The 20,878-nt window shown below is 42.9% G+C and overlaps 8 protein-coding genes across 8 annotated transcripts; 4 read left to right on the top strand and 4 right to left on the bottom strand.

Moving 5' to 3' along the window:
* Positions 1-1,154: 1,154 nt before the first annotated feature.
* Positions 1,155-4,318, bottom strand: BYT42DRAFT_569957 (uncharacterized protein). Its single transcript, XM_051568344.1, is given in 11 exon segments — positions 1,155-1,886; positions 1,986-2,594; positions 2,697-2,841; positions 2,921-3,055; positions 3,124-3,155; positions 3,214-3,280; positions 3,341-3,404; positions 3,471-3,514; positions 3,581-3,743; positions 3,810-3,867; positions 3,879-4,318. The coding sequence occupies 11 exon segments, from the start codon at positions 3,901-3,903 to the stop codon at positions 1,288-1,290; spliced, it is 1,941 nt and encodes a 646-aa protein (XP_051424117.1). The 5' UTR covers positions 3,904-4,318; the 3' UTR covers positions 1,155-1,287.
* A 2,685-nt stretch (positions 4,319-7,003) lies between these two features.
* Positions 7,004-8,227, top strand: BYT42DRAFT_569950 (uncharacterized protein). The gene is made up of 3 exons (XM_051568343.1): positions 7,004-7,073; positions 7,135-7,674; positions 7,740-8,227. Exons 1-3 carry the CDS (start codon positions 7,021-7,023, stop codon positions 7,831-7,833), a joined length of 687 nt encoding a protein of 228 aa, XP_051424116.1. The 5' UTR covers positions 7,004-7,020; the 3' UTR covers positions 7,834-8,227.
* On the bottom strand, positions 8,228-9,231 carry BYT42DRAFT_569944 (uncharacterized protein). The gene is made up of 3 exons (XM_051568342.1): positions 9,068-9,231; positions 8,516-9,001; positions 8,228-8,452 (listed from the first exon to the last, which is right to left on the bottom strand). Exons 1-3 carry the CDS (start codon positions 9,099-9,101, stop codon positions 8,241-8,243), a joined length of 732 nt encoding a protein of 243 aa, XP_051424115.1. The 5' UTR covers positions 9,102-9,231; the 3' UTR covers positions 8,228-8,240.
* On the top strand, positions 9,216-10,797 carry BYT42DRAFT_569940 (uncharacterized protein). Its single transcript, XM_051568341.1, has 2 exons — positions 9,216-9,603; positions 9,668-10,797. Exons 1-2 carry the CDS (start codon positions 9,423-9,425, stop codon positions 10,720-10,722), a joined length of 1,236 nt encoding a protein of 411 aa, XP_051424114.1. The 5' UTR covers positions 9,216-9,422; the 3' UTR covers positions 10,723-10,797.
* A 256-nt stretch (positions 10,798-11,053) lies between these two features.
* Positions 11,054-12,456, top strand: BYT42DRAFT_569938 (uncharacterized protein). The gene has a single exon (XM_051568340.1). It carries the CDS (start codon positions 11,253-11,255, stop codon positions 12,348-12,350), a length of 1,098 nt encoding a protein of 365 aa, XP_051424113.1. The 5' UTR covers positions 11,054-11,252; the 3' UTR covers positions 12,351-12,456.
* On the bottom strand, positions 12,457-14,231 carry BYT42DRAFT_569936 (histidyl-tRNA synthetase). The gene has a single exon (XM_051568339.1). It carries the CDS (start codon positions 13,849-13,851, stop codon positions 12,544-12,546), a length of 1,308 nt encoding a protein of 435 aa, XP_051424112.1. The 5' UTR covers positions 13,852-14,231; the 3' UTR covers positions 12,457-12,543.
* Positions 14,232-14,507: 276 nt separating this feature from the next.
* BYT42DRAFT_546066 (Dynamin central region-domain-containing protein) lies at positions 14,508-17,430 on the bottom strand (the record flags this gene model as incomplete). The annotated part of the gene is made up of 13 exons (XM_051565856.1): positions 14,508-14,546; positions 14,615-14,826; positions 14,892-14,958; positions 15,042-15,315; positions 15,374-15,480; positions 15,542-15,691; positions 15,760-16,098; positions 16,168-16,328; positions 16,397-16,658; positions 16,729-16,814; positions 16,888-17,083; positions 17,175-17,344; positions 17,406-17,430. 13 exons carry the CDS (start codon positions 17,428-17,430, stop codon positions 14,508-14,510), a joined length of 2,088 nt encoding a protein of 695 aa, XP_051424111.1.
* A 1,004-nt stretch (positions 17,431-18,434) lies between these two features.
* BYT42DRAFT_569929 (uncharacterized protein) lies at positions 18,435-20,414 on the top strand. The gene is made up of 5 exons (XM_051568338.1): positions 18,435-18,630; positions 18,695-18,986; positions 19,064-19,203; positions 19,280-19,498; positions 19,579-20,414. The coding sequence occupies exons 1-5, from the start codon at positions 18,509-18,511 to the stop codon at positions 20,318-20,320; spliced, it is 1,515 nt and encodes a 504-aa protein (XP_051424110.1). The 5' UTR covers positions 18,435-18,508; the 3' UTR covers positions 20,321-20,414.
* The last annotated feature ends 464 nt before the right edge of the window (positions 20,415-20,878 follow it).

The following is a 20,878-nucleotide window of genomic DNA, read 5'->3' as shown; positions in this document are numbered from 1 at the left end:
CCCTACGGTTGAACCGGCCATTCCACTTATTTAGAAACTTTCTCGTTTTCTCCATCTCATTCTTCGGCTTCGAACCGAGCCAGTTACCGGTGACGCGCCATGGCCACCCTTGCACGTAAAAATAGTCATCCCTTGGACGACGCTTGTACCCCAATCGGCTAACGACGTCGTCAAAAGAGCAAGGTCGCGCTGACGAAAATAAAACAACTAAAATTAACAAAAAAGGAGCCCTCGGAACCACGGCAGTCGCTCCCGATGACCTATGGCCCTAAACATAACCCGCTTGTCACTTTTTTCACACGCTATATCGGTTTCGATTTTCCATGGCAATCTGCTCCAGTTGACAAAAAATTCATCCACGTTGGATACAGCTGCAAAGAAGTCTATTCCGAAGATCCTCATTGGTTTCTGAGCACTCAGTCCTTCAAAGTATTCCCAAAAAAGTCAAGCATAAAATAGGAGAAAGGAAAAAATCCAAGCTGGTGCATCACGCGACCCTTGCGTGCAAATCGAGATTGTCTTGCCCACTGAGACAAAAAAATTCGATCCGGGCGGGGTATCATAGTCTCACTTGTGTCACAACGATGATGAACTGATATCATCCATACCTCCTTTCCTTTTCTTTTCTAGTTAAAATACATCGGTAATGGGCGAAGCAGATCAGGCAGATCGACCAAACTAAAAATTGAATGTAATCTTGAAAAAGTCACAAGAAACAACCAAAAAAAAAGAACAGTAAGAAACTTGGCAGCAACATGCGCGCAAACCGTTCAGCTGTTTCTTTATTAAATGTATGCAACACATGAAACGATCCATGCTCCTCAATGCTAGCATACCCAGTCTGCTAAGCATTGACAACATGAGCATTTGGGAAATACTCGTCGTCACGAGGCTCGGCTTTATCGGATGCAACCTTCGCTTCGATTGATTTTCGCTTTTACCATATTTGGATAGCCTGGAGATAGGCAAAACCCGAGTTTTATCGAAAATCTCATTTTGCAAAAAATATCGATCGTCGTACAGTAAAAGAAAACAGTTATAGTATATTATGGAGGAAGGAAGAATAAAAAGAACGAGTATGAATATGCTATTGAAAAAAATCTATACACATGCAAACGTCTCAGATATTTCTACATAAAATCATTGTCTTGGACAAAATATACAAATATGTCGGCAACGAGAGACCAAAAAATTGAACGCAAGTTTAAATAAAATAAAATAAAATAAAAAAAAGGATAAACAGAAAAAAAAAAGGTGCGAACCAAGGCCAAACGCACGTCATTTTCCTTAGGCGACACCCTTTCGTCTTCGGTATTCGCTCATGATGGCTTTATCGACCATGGAAGAAGTCGATCCCATGTGACGCAACGGTTTCGCATGAGTATCTGGAATAGTGATAATGGACGAATTCGGGGAATCACTGTTTTGTGTAGGAGTATCGTCTTCGCTGCTGCAACTGAGATGCTCCATGGACTGGTGACCCTGTTCGTTTCGCCGGAAATTGCAGTTTTCCGCAATCGGTTCAAAGGACAGTTCAATGTTGTAAGGTTTGTGGCTGAATAAGTAACTTCGTACACTCTCTGCACCACCACCACTACCACTGATTTGTGAAGATGACAAAATATCCGAGCCAGACATATTGGCAGCAGGAGATGGCTGTGAAAAGAAGTCTCTGCGATTCATTGCTTGCCCTTGGTCTCGAGACATGGATCGTCCTCTAGGTTTGGAAGTAACATCCAAACGCGACGGCAAACGACCGACAGCCAATGTACTGGCTACAGCCTCGCCTTGCACAATACGTAAAAACTGTTGTTCATCAAAGACCTTTAAAGCAGCCCAGTTCGGATTCAGAAAAGCAAAGGTTCTTTTCAAGTTGCCAAGTTGTTCTGGAATAAAAAAAAATAATTTTGAATGAGCTTTATCTGTAACTTGCATTTGCGTATGTTATGAGGACAAAGAAAAAAGAAAAAGAAAAAGTTACTTACGACGACCAATACCGCCTTGCGAACTTTGACCGTGAAGCGGTTTTACCGGCGCTGATATAGTGCCTTTGGTACCTTGACGTAAGGGTTGCTTTCCTTTCTCCATACGACAGATATTGCGTGCAATACATACACCGGCCAAGGTGGCGGCATAGCCGGTTTTTTCTTCATTGATATTGGTCACATCGCCACCAGCGAAAATGTGTTTATATTTCCAATGATCCAACTGAAGCGTGGGTTTCACGCGAATCCGGCTCCAATGGTCCACGCAGGCTTCAAAACCTACATCGCCATCGCCTTGCAAAAGTTGACTACTAGGGGTGGTGCCTGTGGCAAGGTATACTTTATCGTAGCCGCGATAGGTACGGCCGCTCGAACCAAGGTATGTGTTCATGTCGCAGCTGTCGAAATCAACGATTTTTTCGTTGCATACGACTTCTACGCCCAATTTGGTGAGGTATTCGTAAGCATTGATACGACGCTTATCAGAACTTCGGCGCACAAGGGTGGAATGTGATTCGACCAAAGTGACACGCTTCTTCTGCCGGTAAGGTGCAGAAAATGTATGCAATGCAATCTCACTTGCAAGTTCACAGCCCACAAGACCGCCCCCTGCCAAATGATCAACTCCGTGTTAGTTCTGCATGGTTAATACATTCAACTCATGCTGCCCCCTTTTTTTTTGCAGGAAACAACCAAATGGGGTTGACGTACCAATGATCAGCACACTGTTTGCTTTCTTCAATTCGATGTGCTCTGCTGCCAGATCCGACATTCGATAGAGAGCGGATACATCAAACGATTTCAACTTTGATTTGTAGGTGCTTCCGGTAGCAATCACGAGATAATCAAATGGTATCTATAAATTAAACGTTATTTTAAGTTAAGACTAAACCGATCCTATCAAAATGGCATTGCCATGTGATCGATTTGCTTACCAGTTCATCGTTCACTTTGACAGCCGTCGCATCGTTTACGATTTTTTCGGCATAACCGATGATCACGCGCCCGTTTTTGACATACGAGCCATGCCGCACGCGCAGAGACGAAGTCTCTTCTGGACGGACCAACATCTGCAAGTAGAAGATTCTTTTAGTCATTGAACATAATTTTTGTTTTTCATGATTCAGTACAACCGTACCTTGATCATTCCTGGACTGTATTCAAATGAATCTAATCAAAGCATTGTTAGTTCCATTTTCATTGAAGCAATTGTTCTTGTCTCTTGTACCCTTTGTGTCAATGAGAGTGACATGGAAACGGGGCATGGGATCCAGAATGGAAGCAATCGTAAATCCCTACATGCAACAATGTCAGGAACTACCAAGTCATGAAACGTCTGGATAAATCGGGCATACCGTAAATCCACCACCAATAATGGCGACACGCTTTTGATTTTGACGAGGGTAGGATGGATCAAGTCTGGAGAAATTTTGTTTTGTTAATACAATATGTTTCATGAATTTTGGAACATTCATACAAACTTACAAGGATTTAAGGCACATGGCATCAAATTCGGCCACTTTTTGTTCCTGAAATTTACATTTGAGTGAATTGACATTCGCAAAAATAATAAAAAAAAGAAGCGTCGGTCTTACAAGGATAGCTCGGACTTGTAGTTCGGCATCATGAAAGATATCAAGTGCACACTGATTTGACACGATATCCCACTTGTGGGCCTGGATCGCGGCGCCAATTTCTTCCCGATTGGTGATATTGAGTTCTAGAGGTGCACCGAGAGCGATAAAGGTTCTCCACAATCTACTATGATGTCAATGCATGTTGCACAAATGTTATTGTAACAAAAAGGTGGGACGAACTATGGACCTATGGATAACCACTTCGAGATTGCGGTGGTTTTTTTCGTATCGTAGTTGGAATAGGGCTTCGATAAACAGAAGATTTTCGTGGGCTTGAGCATGTTGCAAATAAGTTTCGAAAGCAGCGAGTAACTTTGGAGATGATAGGATGTCCTGAAGTCGCTTTTGCCCGTGGGGAGTAGTGGTCAAGACAGGATCTTTGATGGATAAATCTTGAAGATCTGTTTGGAGCGGTTCTAACATGAAGAAAATATTTGAAGGAGAAACAAAAGAAGCAAGAAAAAGAAAAAGGTATAAGGATTGAACAATAAACAAATAAACAAAAAAAGACAATGGAAAAAAGCAGGAAAAATTAACGGCAAACACCCAGTTTGACAGGTATAAATGACTTCCGAGTCTAAAAGCGGGAAAATATCAGATCGCCTTTTGATTTACGAAGGTAATACTTTGAGTAGCGCATGAAACCCCGCTTATTCATTTTTTTATAGGGATGATGTAAGTCCATGTATGAAACTGATAACATGGACTGGGGACGCTCCATTAAATGAATCAAAGATTTTTAATTCGGGAGTTTTATTAGAAGCTTATACTATATGCAAGACAGTGTCATAGCTAGCTCAGAGATGAGGAGAAACAATCGATGACGAATTTTCTTTGAAAAAAAAAAAAAAAAATCAATGTGTTGGTTTCGGATACCGTTCGTTGACTGGCCAGCCGGCTTTATTTCTCCAGGACATTTATTTAATTTATCCCTCCCCCGGTCAAGTCATTTACAACAAGACTCTAGTATTGTCATAGGCCCTTGGAACTTGGTCTAGGGTTATTGCAAAATTGATCAATGTAAATTAGCCTCGGTTGATCAAGGTGGCGAAAATTTGCAAACTGGGTAATTCGGCTTGCGCACAGGACCCTGAAAAACTGCCACGTTCTACAACGACTCCGCCCATACCAATCAAATGGACCAACTGACGTTCCACGGGAGAGGCTTTATTTTTTTTCACATTGTTTCCATGTACCAACGGGCAGATAACCCAGCATTGTACAGAACCAACGACAACGGCAAAACAAAAGAAAAAAATCGTTGAACGCCAACAAAGTTACCGCCCCTGGGAGCGATGCGCTTCAATGCATGCAGTATTTGGGTTGCTTAGTTGACAAAATTTTATTATGTTATGGCGATGTCCGTATCATATTCATCCAATGAAATCTCTTCCTATTCAAGAAAGTTCTTGGAGATCGCTGGTATACTCTCCTTATTTGAAAATTAAGCATTCATTTGAACGCAATTTGAAGTAGATCGCTTTTATTGTTCCCGCGCTAAACTTTATTTTGGTTTTATGGTACTTTATTAAATAACGAAACTTTTTAATGTGTATACCCGTTGTCCGATCGTTGGTATTATGGGCGATCTTTCTTATGATCGGGATACGATCGCGCCATGCTCCTATCTTTGTGTTTCGTCCTACTTTTTCCCATCACGGTTTTCGCTCCGCTTTCCTAGAGAATTCCCATCGGAAACAAAATGGAAAAATGTTGGACAAAATACTTTCATACCGCTAAAAACAACAAAAGCGATAACACTCACTTCATGCGCGATTTGTGTATTGCTGAGATGTGTACACTCTTTATCATATGTATCATATTAAGTTTCCACTGTCATTCAACAATTTCAAAAAGCCAAAAACCATTTAACGAGGAGGCCTAAGCCGGCTCAGTCATTTTATGGCATCGGCAACGAAAAGAAAAATACGAGAGTATATTCTTCAGTGAAAGATGACGAACTTGTTCTACCGTTTCCGATACCACCCGGCTAAAAATGCTCATCGCTTGTTTTTATGCAAAAAGCCAAGTGACGGGATAATTCGTCTCTAGTATTCAGATGTTCCGGTCCTTCTTTAAAAAAATTTGCACAGTTTGTGCAACAGTTTGAACGTTCTTTTTTTTCTTTCACTTGGGATAATACGAAGTCCACCATATGTACTGTATGCCGATAGCGAATATGATGGGACTGCTTAACTTGAATACGCAAAAATCAAAGAGCCTTTGTATCATCCTATGGTACGCTAGTCATATCATTTTCTTGACGCTTGTAATTGGTTATGGAAAGTTGTTCATCATAGCCGATTTTTTGTTTCATACATTTCCGAGATGAACCACTGCAATTAAAGTATTCATGCAGAGACAGTAAGTGCTGCTCACTCTTAACCATTTCATCAGATCGTTTGAGCGTATTTTTGTATCATTGTTCTGCTGTGATAGTACCGGTTTGTGTTTCCGACTTATCAGTTGGCACATTATCTTACATCGAGCATATGAAATCCAGGCCAAGGGCTTCTCAAAAAACCAGTTTATTCTCCACGTGGCCATTGATCCTGGTTTTTTTTTTTTTTTTTTGGTTTCTTTTCTTTGTGAGATAACACTAAACTACATATTCAGGAATGAAATGGCAAATCTGGCGCGTACACTTGCAAACTCGGTGTGTTAGCCTAAGGACGACAATTGTAGTTTACTGGCAAGACTAACTAAAGCACCCGAGAATGAAGAGGTTACTGTATTTACATCATCCAGCTTGGCAATATTCATTATATTTCAGAGTTTCAGTTTTGCCAAGAACGAAAATTTCCATTGCAGTATGACATTGGGGATCAGAGGAGAGTCAAGCTGTTGGGAAATCGACCGACTTTTGTTTTGAAAATCAGCACCAGTAAAGGTTCCCTCAGACATTTTGTAGGTTTTTCATAGAGCCTTATTGGCAAAATGTGAAAATCCTTATTGTATCAAAAGAATAGGGATTCTGCCTACAAGAATTTTAGCGATACAAATTTCGCCAAGATAAGGTATGCTTGATCCATGCAAATAGGTAAGACATTGCCATTTTTAGCGCAAGCGTTCAAAAATTTCTATCAGTGCCTTATACTTGGCCCCTCGCGCAACCAGCTGAAACTGTTCAACAACGGTATTCTCTATTTGTGCATCACAATGATAAAGTACACGCTCAACACACATGAAAAAAGAGTATGCACAGCTGCGCAAACACTGTTTGTATGTTGAATCACAATGGTACGATTTGTCAGAAGTGCGCCAAGTCGAAAAAGGAAAGCCTGGGGAACACAAGGTGCAATGATTGGATATTCTAACGAACCTGAGCCTCAAATGACTATTTTTGGAGACCTGACATTTCGCTTGCAAACCACGCTTTTCTCTCTATTCTTTGCAAAATGAACGCTCCCCCACAAGGTCCATATCCTCCACCGCCTGTTCCAGAAGGATGGTAAATAGCTCTTCTAAAGCTTTTAATTATTCACCATAACGGAGACTAAAACTCGAAATAGGGTAGCTGTGTGGGATCCCAACTCACAGCGCTACTACTTCATTGAACAAGCTTCTGGCAGGACGCAATGGGAGCCTCCAGTGGGATCAAACAGTGGCCCCGGAGGTGCCGTTGGTGGACTCGCCATGCCAAGTGCTATGCCTAGCGGAATGCCTAATGCTGTACCTAACACTATGCCCAGTGCTATGCCAAGCGGCATACCTGGCATGCCGTCCACCAGTGCCGATCCCAGTCCATATGGCTATCCTGCTTCTTATGGTTCACAACCCTATCCCAGTTCTTCCGGTAGTCCACAAACTTATCCACCCAGCAGCCCTGCCTATCCTCCCGCTTCCAGCCCTGGTCAAGCACAGAGCTATGCCGGCAACGAAAAGAATGCTTACGGAAATCAAGCTTATGCGGGAACGACACCTTCTGGTCAGCAGCCTTATACTATTGAAAATCAGAGCCAACAACCCGGACAAGGTCAACCTGTAGGTCCTGATGGAGAACGAGGCATGGGATCAGTAGCAGGCGGCGCCGTTGCGGGTGCATTACTCGGGTAAATTTGTCAGCCTAGTTTCGAAATGCTATATTTTGCACAAACTCATCGCGATTCTCGTCTAGTTATGCAGCAAATAAATTTTTCGGTCATGATAAACACAAACCTCCACATCATGGCCATGGAGGCTATGCCCAGGTATGTTTCATCATCTACTGAAAAATCACGGGCGTATGAAAGGACTTACCAAAAACCCAATGTAGGGCTATTATCCCCCACCGCCACCTCAACAGCAATCGCCTTTTGGCGCAATAGGATCCTTCTTGTCACCTGGCAAACAGAATAGTTACAACCAAGGTAAGGAATTCACTTGAAGCTTCCCTAAATCTTATATTTCACTAACAAAAACAAAATCAAACCAGGTGGCGGCCATGGATGGTTCAAGTAAAACCGGACAGAGCGAAAACAGGAATTGAAAACCAAATAACAGTCGCTAAACAGTATTCTTCCATTTTTTCTTTTTCTTGATTGATTGACTGATCGATATGCGGGTGCAAATGGTTTGAGCTGCGTCCTCCACCTTCAACTAGTCTGTGTACTTCATTGTGATGTCTATTTATTATTGTTTACAAAGTGATTTCGCCTTCCACAGCTCTAGGCTGCAATCCGAGATTGTCTAAGCATGTCTGATATCTTTCTAAGCTCTTTGATTTCAAGTACTTGAGAAGTTTTGCTCGCTGATGGACCATCAGACGGAGTTGGCGGTAGTTGTGGTTATCTTTGCGATGTTGCTGCAAATGAGAGTGAAGGTTGTGTATACGGACGGTCAAGATGGCAGCTAAAAACAAAGCGATTAAGCGCCAGCACGGGGGATATTCAATGAATCTTGCCATTTTCTTACCTTGCACTTCTGGACTGCCGGTATCACCTTCTTTCCGTTGAAACCATTCAATGGCCTTTTGGATATTCCATAACTGGACTGCCTTTGCGTTACCATTTTGCAAGCTGACGATTTTTTTTACTGCGTCGATTTTGGCTTGTTCATGTTTCAATGCTTCCTCGACACCGTCCACAGCAGCAAGGTGACTTGACTCGATGGTGTCTTTGGGCGTCTGCTCAAAGATGAATTGCTTATCGGCTTGGGTCAAGAAGTGTTGGTAGTCGTCGCTGGAACCGTTGTAGGCACTTTCAGGTGTATGCAAAGTGTTGAAAAAGGGAGCCGACTGAGAAACGATGGGAGAAGGCTTCGTACGTTCAAACTCGGCAGCTTTGGCGGCTCGTTTAGCCAAGTTCTCCTTTTTGATCTGTTTCGGATGCTTCTTGGCACAGGCCACTGCTGATCCGTGGAATTCGTTTCTGAGAATGGAACAGACGGGGGTGCGTATCGCTGTAACAATAAGCCCTATCAGTATCTATATCCAATGTCAACTTCCGAATTTAGCCAAGTTTATACCTAAACGTTCCAATGGTTGTTTGAAGCGAAACATGGTGGAGAATGCTGTGTTCAAAGAAATAGGCAACAGGGAAAATAAAGCTCAACCCGCCCTGTCAACATTTGTTTGTGGATGACCGTGACTGCTTCCTACCTCGAAACGGTCGACTTTTTTTTTTTTTTTTATTATTATTCCGCCATCGGCGCCCTTTTGACATGGACCATTAACACTGGCCATGGGGGTTGATTATGCATTGTCTATTTGAGCTTGGTAGAGCGACTAGTCAGTATAAAGATAACCAAGAATAAATGATGTGCCTGCTATAAAGTAGATACAAGTGAAATATCTCTATTGAAAAAACCCCATGGTGAACAAATGCCGATACACAATAATGAGGTTCATGCTCCGCTTATTTGCCCAACTTTCTTTTTCTTCTTTCTTGACCGTTTAGACATGACCCATCTGTTAGACGACTTTCTCATTCAGGCAAAGCAACACATCACCCGTCCTGACGATACCAAATCGCTCATCATTGTGACAGGCAATGACTCGGCTGGTATATTCTCGACAAAGTGGTTGTTGTTAATAGGATGATACTCATATATTATGCATCTTGACAGATTTGGATTCCATAATCTCTTCTCTATTATTCGCATTTCTCAGTCAGCAATCAGACAATGCTTCTGTGTATATACCTCTAGTGAAAGTACCTGGTGAAGACTTGGCTTTGCGACCGGAAGTCAACTGGGTTTTTGAACAAGCCGGTGTCGACGTGTCAAACCTTATCTGCATTGATAAGGTTGATCTGGACGCCTTCCCTGAGACGACCAAGGTAGTGTTGATCGATCACAATCGGTTAACGCCACCGTTTGATGAGGCGAAATGGTCGAACCGTGTAGTGGGCGTATTAGATCATCATGTCGACGAAAAATATTATCTGGACTCTCCTCTTCGTCAAATTTCGATGGTTGGATCATGCATGTCTCTCGTTATTGTACACTTTATGGATGTGTTGCACAATAACACTCAGTATAAGCATGCTATCACAAAGCTAGCTTTGGCACCCATTCTCGTGGATACCATCGGGTTGCGATGGGAACTGGGCAAGACCACCGAAACAGATGTCGAAGTGTATGACTTTCTCGGTGGATCCGAATTTAAAGCAAGCGACACCATGACAACAAGCAACGATTACTACGATCAAATCGAGACTGTCAAATCACGCGTACAGCATCTCTGCTGCCGAGATCTTCTTCGCAAAGATTACAAAGAATTTGTTGTGAATGGTTATCGTGTGGGTACCAGTTCAATGTCGTGGTATCTGCAGGCATGGACGGAACGAGACGGGATAGAGCAAATGATCGAATCGACCTGGGACTTTGTGAAGGAGAGAAAATTGGATCTGGAAATCATTTTAACCTCGTACGATCATGCGAAAGAAACAAAGAATGGTGTCTATGAGCGTGAACTGGCATTTTTCATCGCCAAGGACTGTCTCTTGCCGATAAAGAAAGAAATGGAAGATATGAAGGATGTTGAATTGACAAGTTTGCCTTTTCAGTACGACAGTGAAAATGGACGAATCAGCTTTTACAATCAAGGAGCCATCAAAATGTCACGTAAACAAATTTGGCCGCTGGTGCAAACTTTGCTGGAAAAGAAACCACATGCTTAAAAATAAACTTTATTCAAAAAGGGATCTTCGTAATGGCGTCAGTGGTCTTATGTATCAATGGTGTTTAATCAGCGATAGATCTTAAAGTTTATCAATATTTCACTATTGGTGCATGTTTCCAAAGTACTAGGGAGGGGGAGGGAGGATCATGCTACTGTTTATCACGCCATCGAACCACGAGTGCAGAGGAAACAGAAAGAATGGATGTGGTGGGTCGCCAATGAATGGGGATCATGAGGAACACAAAATGATTATCTAGAGTGCTGGTCGCTTATTTTTTCAACCAATCATCGTAGCACGTGCCTTGCATAAAGATTTCAAGGAAGCTGTCGCTAATTCCTTGCTCGCCGCATATTCTGCTGCCTACAGCATGATAAAAAATGTACGCAGAATCCCAGGAATAAGAAGTGCGGTTGTGGTCTGTTCCAATTACTACTCCTTCTTTCTCCTTTTTTTTTTAATTCTTTCTGTATTCTATCTTTTCTGTTACTTATTTTCTTCGTTTTCTCAGTTGATTTTATATTCCCATAATGGTGCGTATTACTCCGAAATTGAGAAGAATACCAACTGTTTTCAGATTTCCACGGATGAACGTGCGTGCCGAAAAAAAGCAGTTTGATCATCATGTCGATCCTTTCTCAAGAGTCCCCGAAGAAATTCTATCATGTATCTTTGAAAACCTCGACAATCTCTCTACTATCCAGCAATTCTCACTAACCTGTCGACGATTCCGTATGGTGGCCAAGTCACGCCGAGCCATCGCCTGTTGGGCTATGAACCGGTTCGGCAAACGTTTCGTTCTCTACTATTGTATTTTATCCATGTCGCAACGATGTGACGGTCCGTTCATTCAGCAGTTGCTCAATATGGGCGCGCTGATCCCCCGATGCCTTTTACAAGCCATGTTAATGATTTATGGTAAAGCGGCCACCTCTGCGAATATGTTACCCAAAGGCGGTTCGTTGTTCGTCGATGTTGCCCAGCAAGTTCCATTTTCTGGATATGCCATGCTCATGTATGCAGGGATGCAACATTACTCGCATATTCAAAATAAAGAAATCAACGGTGATCTCAGCTCGTTCTTGGCATCTACCTGTCATGAAAGAAAAGAGTTGATCGACAATCACGCATTTATACCCGCACCGATCCTGGCCCCGATATCACTACGCAGTTTATTACGATACGCATATACCGATCGCCATCACTACATGATCATAGCACCCATATTTGAATTCGATCCAAGTGCTCGACGGTGTTTGTGGGATGCGGTGCTGTCTCTATTGCTCGATGTCGCCTTTGCATCTACACCCTCACAGGATCTGCTAGCGCAACTGAACTCGCTTGACTGGGTCATCACACCAAAGTCACTGGCGGGTGTCCTTCTCAATACCTCTGACCAAGATTTGTTCATTGCCGCTTTTGCCAGTTTTTTTGCCAAGTATCCTGTCAGTTATTGCACAGCAGACAAGGTCGAAAACCTTGTTCGTCTTTTGTTCCGCCATGTTCATCCCAGTTTTAACGTATCAGAAGCCTTGCGACATCTCTTAAGTGTACTACGTATCGAGCTTCGCAATAGTGTTGCCCAGGTCCTGAAGCAACGTGACCGCTCTATCAATGTAACATCGTAACTTTTTTTTAAAAAAAAAAAGAAAAAGTGTAAGATAAAATAATTGTAAAGGCATTGTCATAAAGTATTTGAATAGTAGTTGAATGGAAGTTCCACAAGAAGAGAGGAATGAATGGCTTTTTTTCTTTTAATGAAATTATGATGAAGGAGAAGAAGAAAGATCTACGGTATATGCACTGTACAGTTGAGTCTATTTACAATCGGGCTTTGAGCTCCCGTATCATGCTATTGCGTTCTACGGTGATACCGCCGCCTTGTGCTTCATCTTTTTGTCGCATATCCTTGATTTTTACAACGTTCTGATTCAGCTCATCTTCACCAATGATCACTGCCAAAGGAATCTGATCCTTTTCGCACGCAGTGAACTGCTTGTCCAGCTTTGCTTTGTTTTTGAACATGAAGGATGCATTGATTCCCGCATCCCAGAGTTCTCGGGCAATACGCATGCGATCTTTCAGCAACGAACCGCCTACCGACATCACATACACTTCGGTGGCCTTACTCTTTGTCGCCTGTTGTCGCGCCATGAGGATGGAGAATACTCTTTCAACGCCAATGGAAACGCCGACACAAGGGATCTGCAGTGACGGCTTGCCTTTCTTGTTTGTTCCTGAAAACATACCAACCAGATTGTCATAACGACCACCGGCTGCAATCGAACCAACACCGTCCGTGGCCTCCTCCGTGATGGCCTCATAGATGATGCCCGTATAATAATCCAAGCCACGTGCAAGAGACAGATCGAACGATATTTTATCACGGATACCAAATACATCCAGATAATCCAGCAGCAGTTTCATATCTTGCAAACCTTCCGACGCTTTTCCGTTGTTGACCAACTTCATATCATCATACAAGCGATCCAGCAGTAGATGGTTGCCCTTGAGTTGAACATATTCTCCAATCTTGTCGGCCACTTCAGCTGCCAACCCTTTTTCATCCGTCATTTCCTTCTTTACGTCGGACCACGGTAATTTGTCCAATTTATCCACGGCAGATGAGATACTGCGAATCGAATCGGCAGGCACACCACACAGCTCAAAGATACCATCCAAGATTTTACGATGATTCAGCTTGATCGTGTATTTCTTGATGTCCAATGCATCCAGTGTTTCGCACAATATCCTTAGAACCTCGGCATCGGGAATCATGGGATCATAGGTACCGGCAATATCGAAATCGCATTGATAAAATTCGCGCAGGCGACCTTTGCTCATGGAAGGCTGATCACGACGATAAACCTTGGCAATATGGTACCGTTTGATATTCTGGTATTCTTTTCCGTTCATTGCCAAAAAACGAGCAAAAGGCACGGTCAAGTCATAGCGTAAGGAACATTGCTCACCGCCTTGGTAGGCCAAATCGTAAATGAGTTTGCTGTCTTCGCCGTATTTGCCGGCCAAGATCTCGGTCAATTCAAACACAGGGGTATCGATAGTAACGGCTCCATGGCGTTTGAAGATGGACGCTATTGTCGAGAACATCTTTTCACGGACGGCCATTTCCCTGTCATTGTAATCGCGAGTGCCTTTCGGTGTTTTTAACGCAAAAGTAGAGTTGTTCTGTGAAAAAAGGGCCAAGTTAATCAGTTGCAAAGTGGAGTCTTCCTTGACAGGATATTACAGTTTTCTTGGTTGCATTGTCTTGGCCACAAAATGCCATGGTTTTTTGCAACGACACAGGCAACGATGTCAGAAAGGAGCGATCTGTTGTTCCTCGTCAGTAACAAGATTGAAATAGCCATGCCCTTGCTATAACTTACTCTGACGCAGAGAAATAGAAGATAACATGTAGTATGTTTGCCATGATTTAGATTGTAGACAAGGCCAGGTAGACAACCTTGACAGTAACTGTCGACACACCATGAGCAGAGGATCAGCAAGAAAAAAGGTTGAATTTTTTTTTTTTGGTCCATGCTGCCCATCCTTCTTCCCCTGTTGGATGACAACTCCGCCGAATTCTGCACAGCTCAAAATAAAGCGGCCACAACAGATCCTAAAAGTTATACCAGACTTATGCATCAACTCAAACTCCTTATTTTTAAAAATCATCATATAGTTTAGCTTCATGCAGCAGAAGAATCACTTCCGACGAATAAGCATCATATATGGGGTAAAAATGAGATGCATTTCTTTAGCTGCTATTTCATTGGCGAAATCTACACGGATCCAACAATTTCGTCTGCCTTTTGCAACGCCTAAACAAAAAAGGAGAGTCTCAGCATTCCATAAAGTAAGAACTTGACACCATGATTGATCTACTTACTTCAATCATCTTCTTGCACTCTTTTCGTCTTTGTTGCGTAAATTCGGATTCCTGCAAAAGTTCATCCAACACATCAGCTTTATACAACTCTGACAAAAGTTCGCGTTGAAGTTCCTCCTTTGCATGGCTGACAAGATTGAGCATAATTGCTTTTGGCACCATATCAATCATGGTGCGTTTCACAATGTTGTAGTACGATTGGATCAGCAGTTCTATAGAGTACGATGAGCATTTCAGCTGTTACCTTTGCAAACCATTCTAATCCTAATAGACTTACTGATCACTTCAGTTTCCATGTACTCGCGTTCTGAAAGAGCCCCCGTTGCCTTGAGAGTAGGTGGAGGCTACGAGGAAGAATAAAACCAACCCATTAGTACATATGACTTGACTTGCTACACACATCGAATGCAAATGGGACGGCACATACAGCATCCATCAAACCACCGATTTTCTTGGGTTTCTTGGGACCAGAGAAGAAGCTTCCAAAGAAGGATCCATCGTTTTCTTTCTCGCTTGATGTGCTGGAATTGCTTGTTTGAAGAGCACTGATCTGTTGTGAGGATTTCACCGGTTTGGCATGACGCTCATCGCCGGCTTGCTGGATTTGCTTTGGTCCTTGAATTTGTTCGTTCACAAGGGCAATGGCTTGATGACCATTCAAAAAGTCAGGGTGAGCAGTGTTAATGTAGCACGCCTCCATCCTAAGCATGGCAGGTCAGTTATGTGCGCCAGGTTACTTTAGAGTAAAATGATACGTACGAAACCAGATCGGAAACGAGCTTCGTGGTAGGTGTGAGTGCTTTTTTGAAAAAGGCCAGTACCACCGAGTAGAATTTATCTTTCAGGTTGGGGAATCGCTTGAAGAACTGTATTTCAAATTGATAAACTGACTTTCCAATCATCATTCCATGATTTTATGGGTATTACCTGTTTGTTGAGTAGCTGTCCCAGAATTCGGACAAGTTCGTCGTAGACCATGTTGATACATTTCACACTAGGTTCTTCCAAGCGCTTAATCTGCTTTTTGATAATGACTTCGAACGCGGTGGTGGCTACGAACAATGCAGGTGATGAACCCTGGCAGTTCCATTGAAGATTAGAACAGGAATCGAATCATGTTTCTTTTTTTGCTACGCGGCACTTACCGAAGAATTGTAAAGGATGGTACGAATATCGACATCTTTGATCTGATCCAAGGGGTCGACACTTTTCACACCATTGGCATATAACTCATGGAAAACGAAACTAATACGAGCACCACCAGACAGTTCAAAGCTTGACAGGTCATTGGAATTACCATCAATGATCGTGCGGAATTCCGTGCAAAACTCGGTGATGATGTTCAAGACAAGATTGGCTTGATTACTGGAGCCATCGCCCAATACATCGCCCAGCTGTAAAAGTTCCTGTTGATATTTGCTAAGTGCCGTTTGGATTTTCGCTTTGATCTCCGGCAACGTGTTTCGAATATGATGCATCAAAATCTACAGGAAAAAAAAAATCAAAAGTGAGCAAGGATTTCGTAATGCTTGTGCGATAACGCGAATTGTTACCATGTTCAACTTTCGGGCCAAGAAGGGTGTACCGCAATACTGAGCCTTGCTTCGATAAGAAGGATGGTTTTCGAAATATTCACGTTCAGCTTCAAGGGCCTTTGTGATGGACTTTTTGCTTTCAATATCGCGCTGACCGCGATTGACGACAGGAACATAGCCTAGATTAAAGTTAGAGATCTAAGCAAATATCCATAGGATTTGGCGTTACGTTTTTCTTTTTGCTTACCTAATCGCAAGGGAATCACCCTACCCGCGAGAATATCGATAACATCGGTGCCTTGATCCATCAAATCGATCTTTGTCAAGACACCAATCGTTCTCAATCCTTCAGGGTCCACCTCACGTGCGAGCTTCAAGCCATCGGAATTAGCCAAGTCGGTATTAGCTGCTGTCACGGCGAGAATAATCGCATTGGGTTTCGTGATATATTTCAGAATCATCTCCTTGATTTGTTTCTCGATATCTTTTGGTTGATCTCCCACAGGGACCTGGAACATGAGGTGAATACAAAAGTCATGGGATGCATCCCATCATCATGTCATTCCCATCAAAAATTACCTTTGTCAAACCGGGAAGATCCACCATGGTCAAAGTTAACACGTTGGGAGAAAAGATTCTCAAGTTGATCGGTTGTGGAGAAATGCCTAACCATTTGTTTTGGACAGTTAATTCCATTGTACCAATACGCGTATTCTTGGTCATATTGAGATGAATTACCCAAGTTCTTGCCCGTCTTGAGTTCTGTATCCTTTACAATTTCTTCTCTAATTTTATCAAAATTATGGAATTTTTGACCGGGCAGATGAAGGAATTCACCCCATTCATCAGGGTCTTCGTGGTCATTGGTTTTCGGTGCATCATCGGTAGTGCCATTCGGTTTGGCGGTAGCGGGTCTATTAATGAGTTGAAGAATCTTATCACCAGCAAGTGAGTAAAAGGCATGTCGGGGTATACGGTCTTTCTTTTTTTTTTTCTTTATCATTTCTCGTGTGAAATGGACTTACCAAGGGACGACGAGTAACGATACCAGTACCACGAGGTAAAAAGTCGCGTCCTACAATGTTTTCTAGTACGGAACTCTTGCCACTGGATTGCGAACCGATGACGGTAATTTGTGGCAAGTCTACGGGATTATGGACACCGACGGTCGAGAAAGCGTCCTGTAGCTTGTTGACTGGAGATGATACCCAAATGAATATAAGAGAACATAGATATTGCCACTCCAGCGTTTTTACCTGTCTTGATAAGATGAGAGTCCATTCTGAGAGTGGAATTCGAGTAAGGAAAGAAAGGACGATGGAAACGATCCCCTTCCTTCAAGAAGCACTGCCCAGTCATGACGCAGTGGCGGACTACGAATTCGCGGCTTTCTTGGCTGAGGTGAATTTTGCCAAGTCAACGTGTTTCCGACCCTGGCTGTGCGGGATAATGATTCCACTCTGATGATAAAACCATCCGCCCAACAAGTGCTTCCAACAACGACAATGGCTACGTTTTTCTTTACTACAAAAGCTTACATTTGAGGCGTACCTAACCGCAATACGCGTATAGCAAAACAAGAGCTGACTGCCAAGCGTAAGTGTCACAAACCTTCCATGTTCGTCCACTGGTTCTGGGCAACGCCAGATTATGCAATCATATCAGTTTCAAGTCATGCATATTCGTTGCGATCATCTTCCGCATTTGATAGAAGCACGCTCTTGAGTACTGCCGCTAAATACCAGGTCTGATAGGTAAAGGTTCATACACGATTGTTTCTCCACCTCGACCTTTTCCCTCGTAGGCGTTTCTTATTCCCATTTGTCTACGAACCTGTGCCCTGGCTAACGGTTAGAGAGGTTCCATAATCCTAACAGGGAATCCTACCGCTTAAATCAAACATGCCTTCAGAAAAAGAGATTTTTCACCCAAAGATTTGTACCATCGTAGAAGCAATGATGAACTATGAATTGGTCTCATAAACGTTATAAATGGAAATTTCCTGAATTATCAATGTTGTCAAGTAGATGAATCATCTGGCACAGGAAGATTCATGTGACCAAGGTCATCAGAGCAAGCTATGGGCAGTAACGCATTTAATGTATACTAGCTGCACAAAAGCATAGTAACAACGGATGTTATCAAAGGTAAAAAAACAAAAAAGTTTTCAACAGAAATCGGTCGATGCGCGTTTTTTTGTTCTGAATACAAAATGGGCAACAATAAGCACCGCATGTGAAATTAGCAACGGGCGGGAGTTTATTTTTTGTTCCGTCCCCAAAAAAGTGTGTTTCTGGCTTGTAACGAGGCACTTTTTTGTACTCTTTCTTTTGAGTATCTCTTGCTTTTATTTTTGGTCATGCCGTTTGGTGTCGGACACGATATTGTTGTTCAAATATCTCGAAGTGCCCTTTGGTCCTTCTTTAGCGAGATTAAAACGGAGAACATTCATAATGTGCCAAGCGAAGGCCCTCTTATTGTGTAGGTTGACCTTTCTCTATTGTGCACACTTCATCCCTCGTTTCTTACGACTGTTTTCATAAAGAGCTGCGACTCATCATAATATGATTATCGATCCGGCTGTGTTATCCGTCACATTTCCCGAGAATCGCCCACTCCACTATTGGGCCAAAGATACCATGTTCAAGCATCCCCAAGCCAAACGATTCTTGGAGAATTGTGGAGTCGTCCCTGTCGATCGCACCACGAAAAATAACACCCTATTATATGCCGCCACTTATGAAGTCTTGCGTCTCAACGAAGCCATCGCAGTATTCCCAGAGGGTACAAGTCATACCTTGCCTTGTTTAGGCACCTTCAAGGACGGTACTAGTTTTGTAAGCTTCCCGCCATTAGCTCTCACGTTGAAAACAGGGAAAAACAACGAACAACATTCACTCATCTAGGCGAGTAGGCTGCTCTCGAATATGCTAAACTTGTCACTGAGGATCCTCGTCCCAATGCCGAAGGTAAAATCCCACAAAAAGCGACCGTGCTGCCGGTAGGCATTGTGTATCCCGAAAAGTCAAAATATCGTAGTACAGTCATTGTGAGGTAGGTGGAAACAATAACCCCCAACTGGTTGGGGAGGCAACTGGGAGGGTTTGACTAAGGGCCATCGTGGTTACAGATATGGCAAGCCAATTACCGTCGACTCGTATATGGCCACTTATGCTGAGGACCCCAAAAAGGCAGCCAAGCAGCTGACGAAGGATATCGAAACATCTATCCGTGCCTTGACGGTGAATGCGCCCAATTGGGACGTTCGTGATGCGGCCGAAATGGCTCGATGGTTATTGTTCCCCGGTGAACATGGTATTATGAAGGATTATGTGGATGTGACGCAAAGGTAAACTGTGTCGTTGGGACGTTTCCGGGATCCATGATCATGAATGACAGCCGTGACTAAAAAAGCGTGTTATCGGATAGTCTTATCAATGCCATGATCGACCTCGGTAAAAAGACACCGGAAGTGGAGTCGTTGCAACATAGCCTAAAGATCTACAAACTGGAACTGGATCTGTTGGGCTTGAAGGATTCCCATATTGCCAAGTACAATGAAAAGAACATTACGGCAGCAAGCACCACGATTGAACTGCTTCGACGAACTGTTGCTTCGCTGATTGATTTACCCTTGTTTCTCCCGGGATTGGTCGCACACTTGCCTTTATACGTGGCTGGCTACTTTGCAGGAAAGTTTGAGATCTATGAAGAAGTGCGGGCTCAGAACAAAATCTTCTTTGGTCTGGCCCTGGTACCGCTGATCTACATGATCGCGTTTTTATGGGCATGGTATGCTTTGTTTGGAGGCACCTTCTTTGGATTCTTTGTAGCGCTTGCAACGTTGGGCGTGTTTGTTTGGTACCATGTTGTATCCATTGATGAACGATATGAGGATTTCAAGGACTTGATCGGTCGCTGGCGATTGTTTGACGCGGTGGTTTTGGGCCGAGGCATGTGGCGTCGTAAACAACGTATTTTGGCGCTGAAGAAGCTTCGGGAAGAAAACGTTTCTAACTTGCGATGGATGGTCAAGACGTACAAAGACACCAACAAGGATACACACCATGTCTGGACCGCCGTTCGTGCTCGTGTGCAAGCATTGAATGCTGCGGGCAAATTAAGTGGACGCCGTAAAGCGTTGGCAAGGCAATTTGAATGGGCGTTTTAGAAAAACACATGACAAAAACAGTATCATTTGAAACATACAATGTTTAAAGAATAAACAGTATACAGTAATAGATCACAGATTGTTGCGTTGTACTCGACCCATTGGGGTGTTTCTCCATTTGTACATTGTTTGATTTCATTTCTTTATTCTAGAGATCACATATCTACCGATAGGAGATAATGACCCAAGGTTCAGTTCCTCATCATCTGCTCATAATTTAGTATTGGATATCAGGACGGTGTGTCGACTACGCGTAAGAATTAGCGGACTTGGTGAAGAGTCGAGAATTTTCCCAACATCATCGAGCAGTTTCTACAACATTCGATCAGATGGCATGAAAACTTTTAGCGCCAACTATGTTGGCTCATCCAATGGTTTTCTGTGTTTTCTCAATGTAGCCGCAGCAATAGGAAGGAATACATCGAACCGCAGCAATATTCCCAAGATTTGTGCGAATATCATTCGTGCATTAGGCGGACAGGACAGTCATATGGTTAACTTGGCGGAAATTGAAATGGAGTGTGAATAACCAATCATTTGCTGGACTCGAATACAAAA

Source organism: Radiomyces spectabilis, assembly GCF_025331425.1.
Source record: "Radiomyces spectabilis strain NRRL 2753 chromosome Unknown BYT42scaffold_6, whole genome shotgun sequence".
Classification (NCBI taxonomy): domain Eukaryota; kingdom Fungi; phylum Mucoromycota; class Mucoromycetes; order Mucorales; family Radiomycetaceae; genus Radiomyces; species Radiomyces spectabilis.
This window is presented reverse-complemented; position numbering and strand designations above follow the sequence as displayed.

Excerpts from the sequence above, each read along its gene's own strand:
- BYT42DRAFT_569944 (XM_051568342.1), bottom strand. The coding sequence starts at position 9,101 with ATGTTTCGCTTCAAACAACCATTGGAACGTTTAG. Across the intron at positions 9,002-9,067 it reads ACAACCATTGGAACGTTTAG|CGATACGCACCCCCGTCTGT; the intron begins GTATAAACTTGG and ends TTATTGTTACAG. Across the intron at positions 8,453-8,515 it reads CGGCAGTCCAGAAGTGCAAG|CTGCCATCTTGACCGTCCGT; the intron begins GTAAGAAAATGG and ends CTTTGTTTTTAG.
- BYT42DRAFT_569950 (XM_051568343.1), top strand. The coding sequence starts at position 7,021 with ATGAACGCTCCCCCACAAGGTCCATATCCTCCACCGCCTGTTCCAGAA. Across the intron at positions 7,074-7,134 it reads CCGCCTGTTCCAGAAGGATG|GGTAGCTGTGTGGGATCCCA; the intron begins GTAAATAGCTCT and ends AACTCGAAATAG. Across the intron at positions 7,675-7,739 it reads GTTGCGGGTGCATTACTCGG|TTATGCAGCAAATAAATTTT; the intron begins GTAAATTTGTCA and ends ATTCTCGTCTAG.
- BYT42DRAFT_569929 (XM_051568338.1), top strand. The coding sequence starts at position 18,509 with ATGCCGTTTGGTGTCGGACACGATATTGTTGTTCAAATATCTCGAAGT. Across the intron at positions 18,631-18,694 it reads AGCGAAGGCCCTCTTATTGT|AGCTGCGACTCATCATAATA; the intron begins GTAGGTTGACCT and ends GTTTTCATAAAG. Across the intron at positions 18,987-19,063 it reads TCAAGGACGGTACTAGTTTT|GCTGCTCTCGAATATGCTAA; the intron begins GTAAGCTTCCCG and ends CTAGGCGAGTAG.
- BYT42DRAFT_569940 (XM_051568341.1), top strand. The coding sequence starts at position 9,423 with ATGCCGATACACAATAATGAGGTTCATGCTCCGCTTATTTGCCCAACT. Across the intron at positions 9,604-9,667 it reads GACAGGCAATGACTCGGCTG|ATTTGGATTCCATAATCTCT; the intron begins GTATATTCTCGA and ends GCATCTTGACAG.
- BYT42DRAFT_569936 (XM_051568339.1), bottom strand. The coding sequence starts at position 13,851 with ATGGCCGTCCGTGAAAAGATGTTCTCGACAATAGCGTCCATCTTCAAA.
- BYT42DRAFT_569938 (XM_051568340.1), top strand. The coding sequence starts at position 11,253 with ATGGTGCGTATTACTCCGAAATTGAGAAGAATACCAACTGTTTTCAGA.
- BYT42DRAFT_569957 (XM_051568344.1), bottom strand. The coding sequence starts at position 3,903 with ATGCTCAAGCCCACGAAAATCTTCT. Across the intron at positions 3,744-3,809 it reads CTCGAAGTGGTTATCCATAG|ATTGTGGAGAACCTTTATCG; the intron begins GTCCATAGTTCG and ends ACATCATAGTAG. Across the intron at positions 3,515-3,580 it reads TACAAGTCCGAGCTATCCTT|GAACAAAAAGTGGCCGAATT; the intron begins GTAAGACCGACG and ends TGTAAATTTCAG.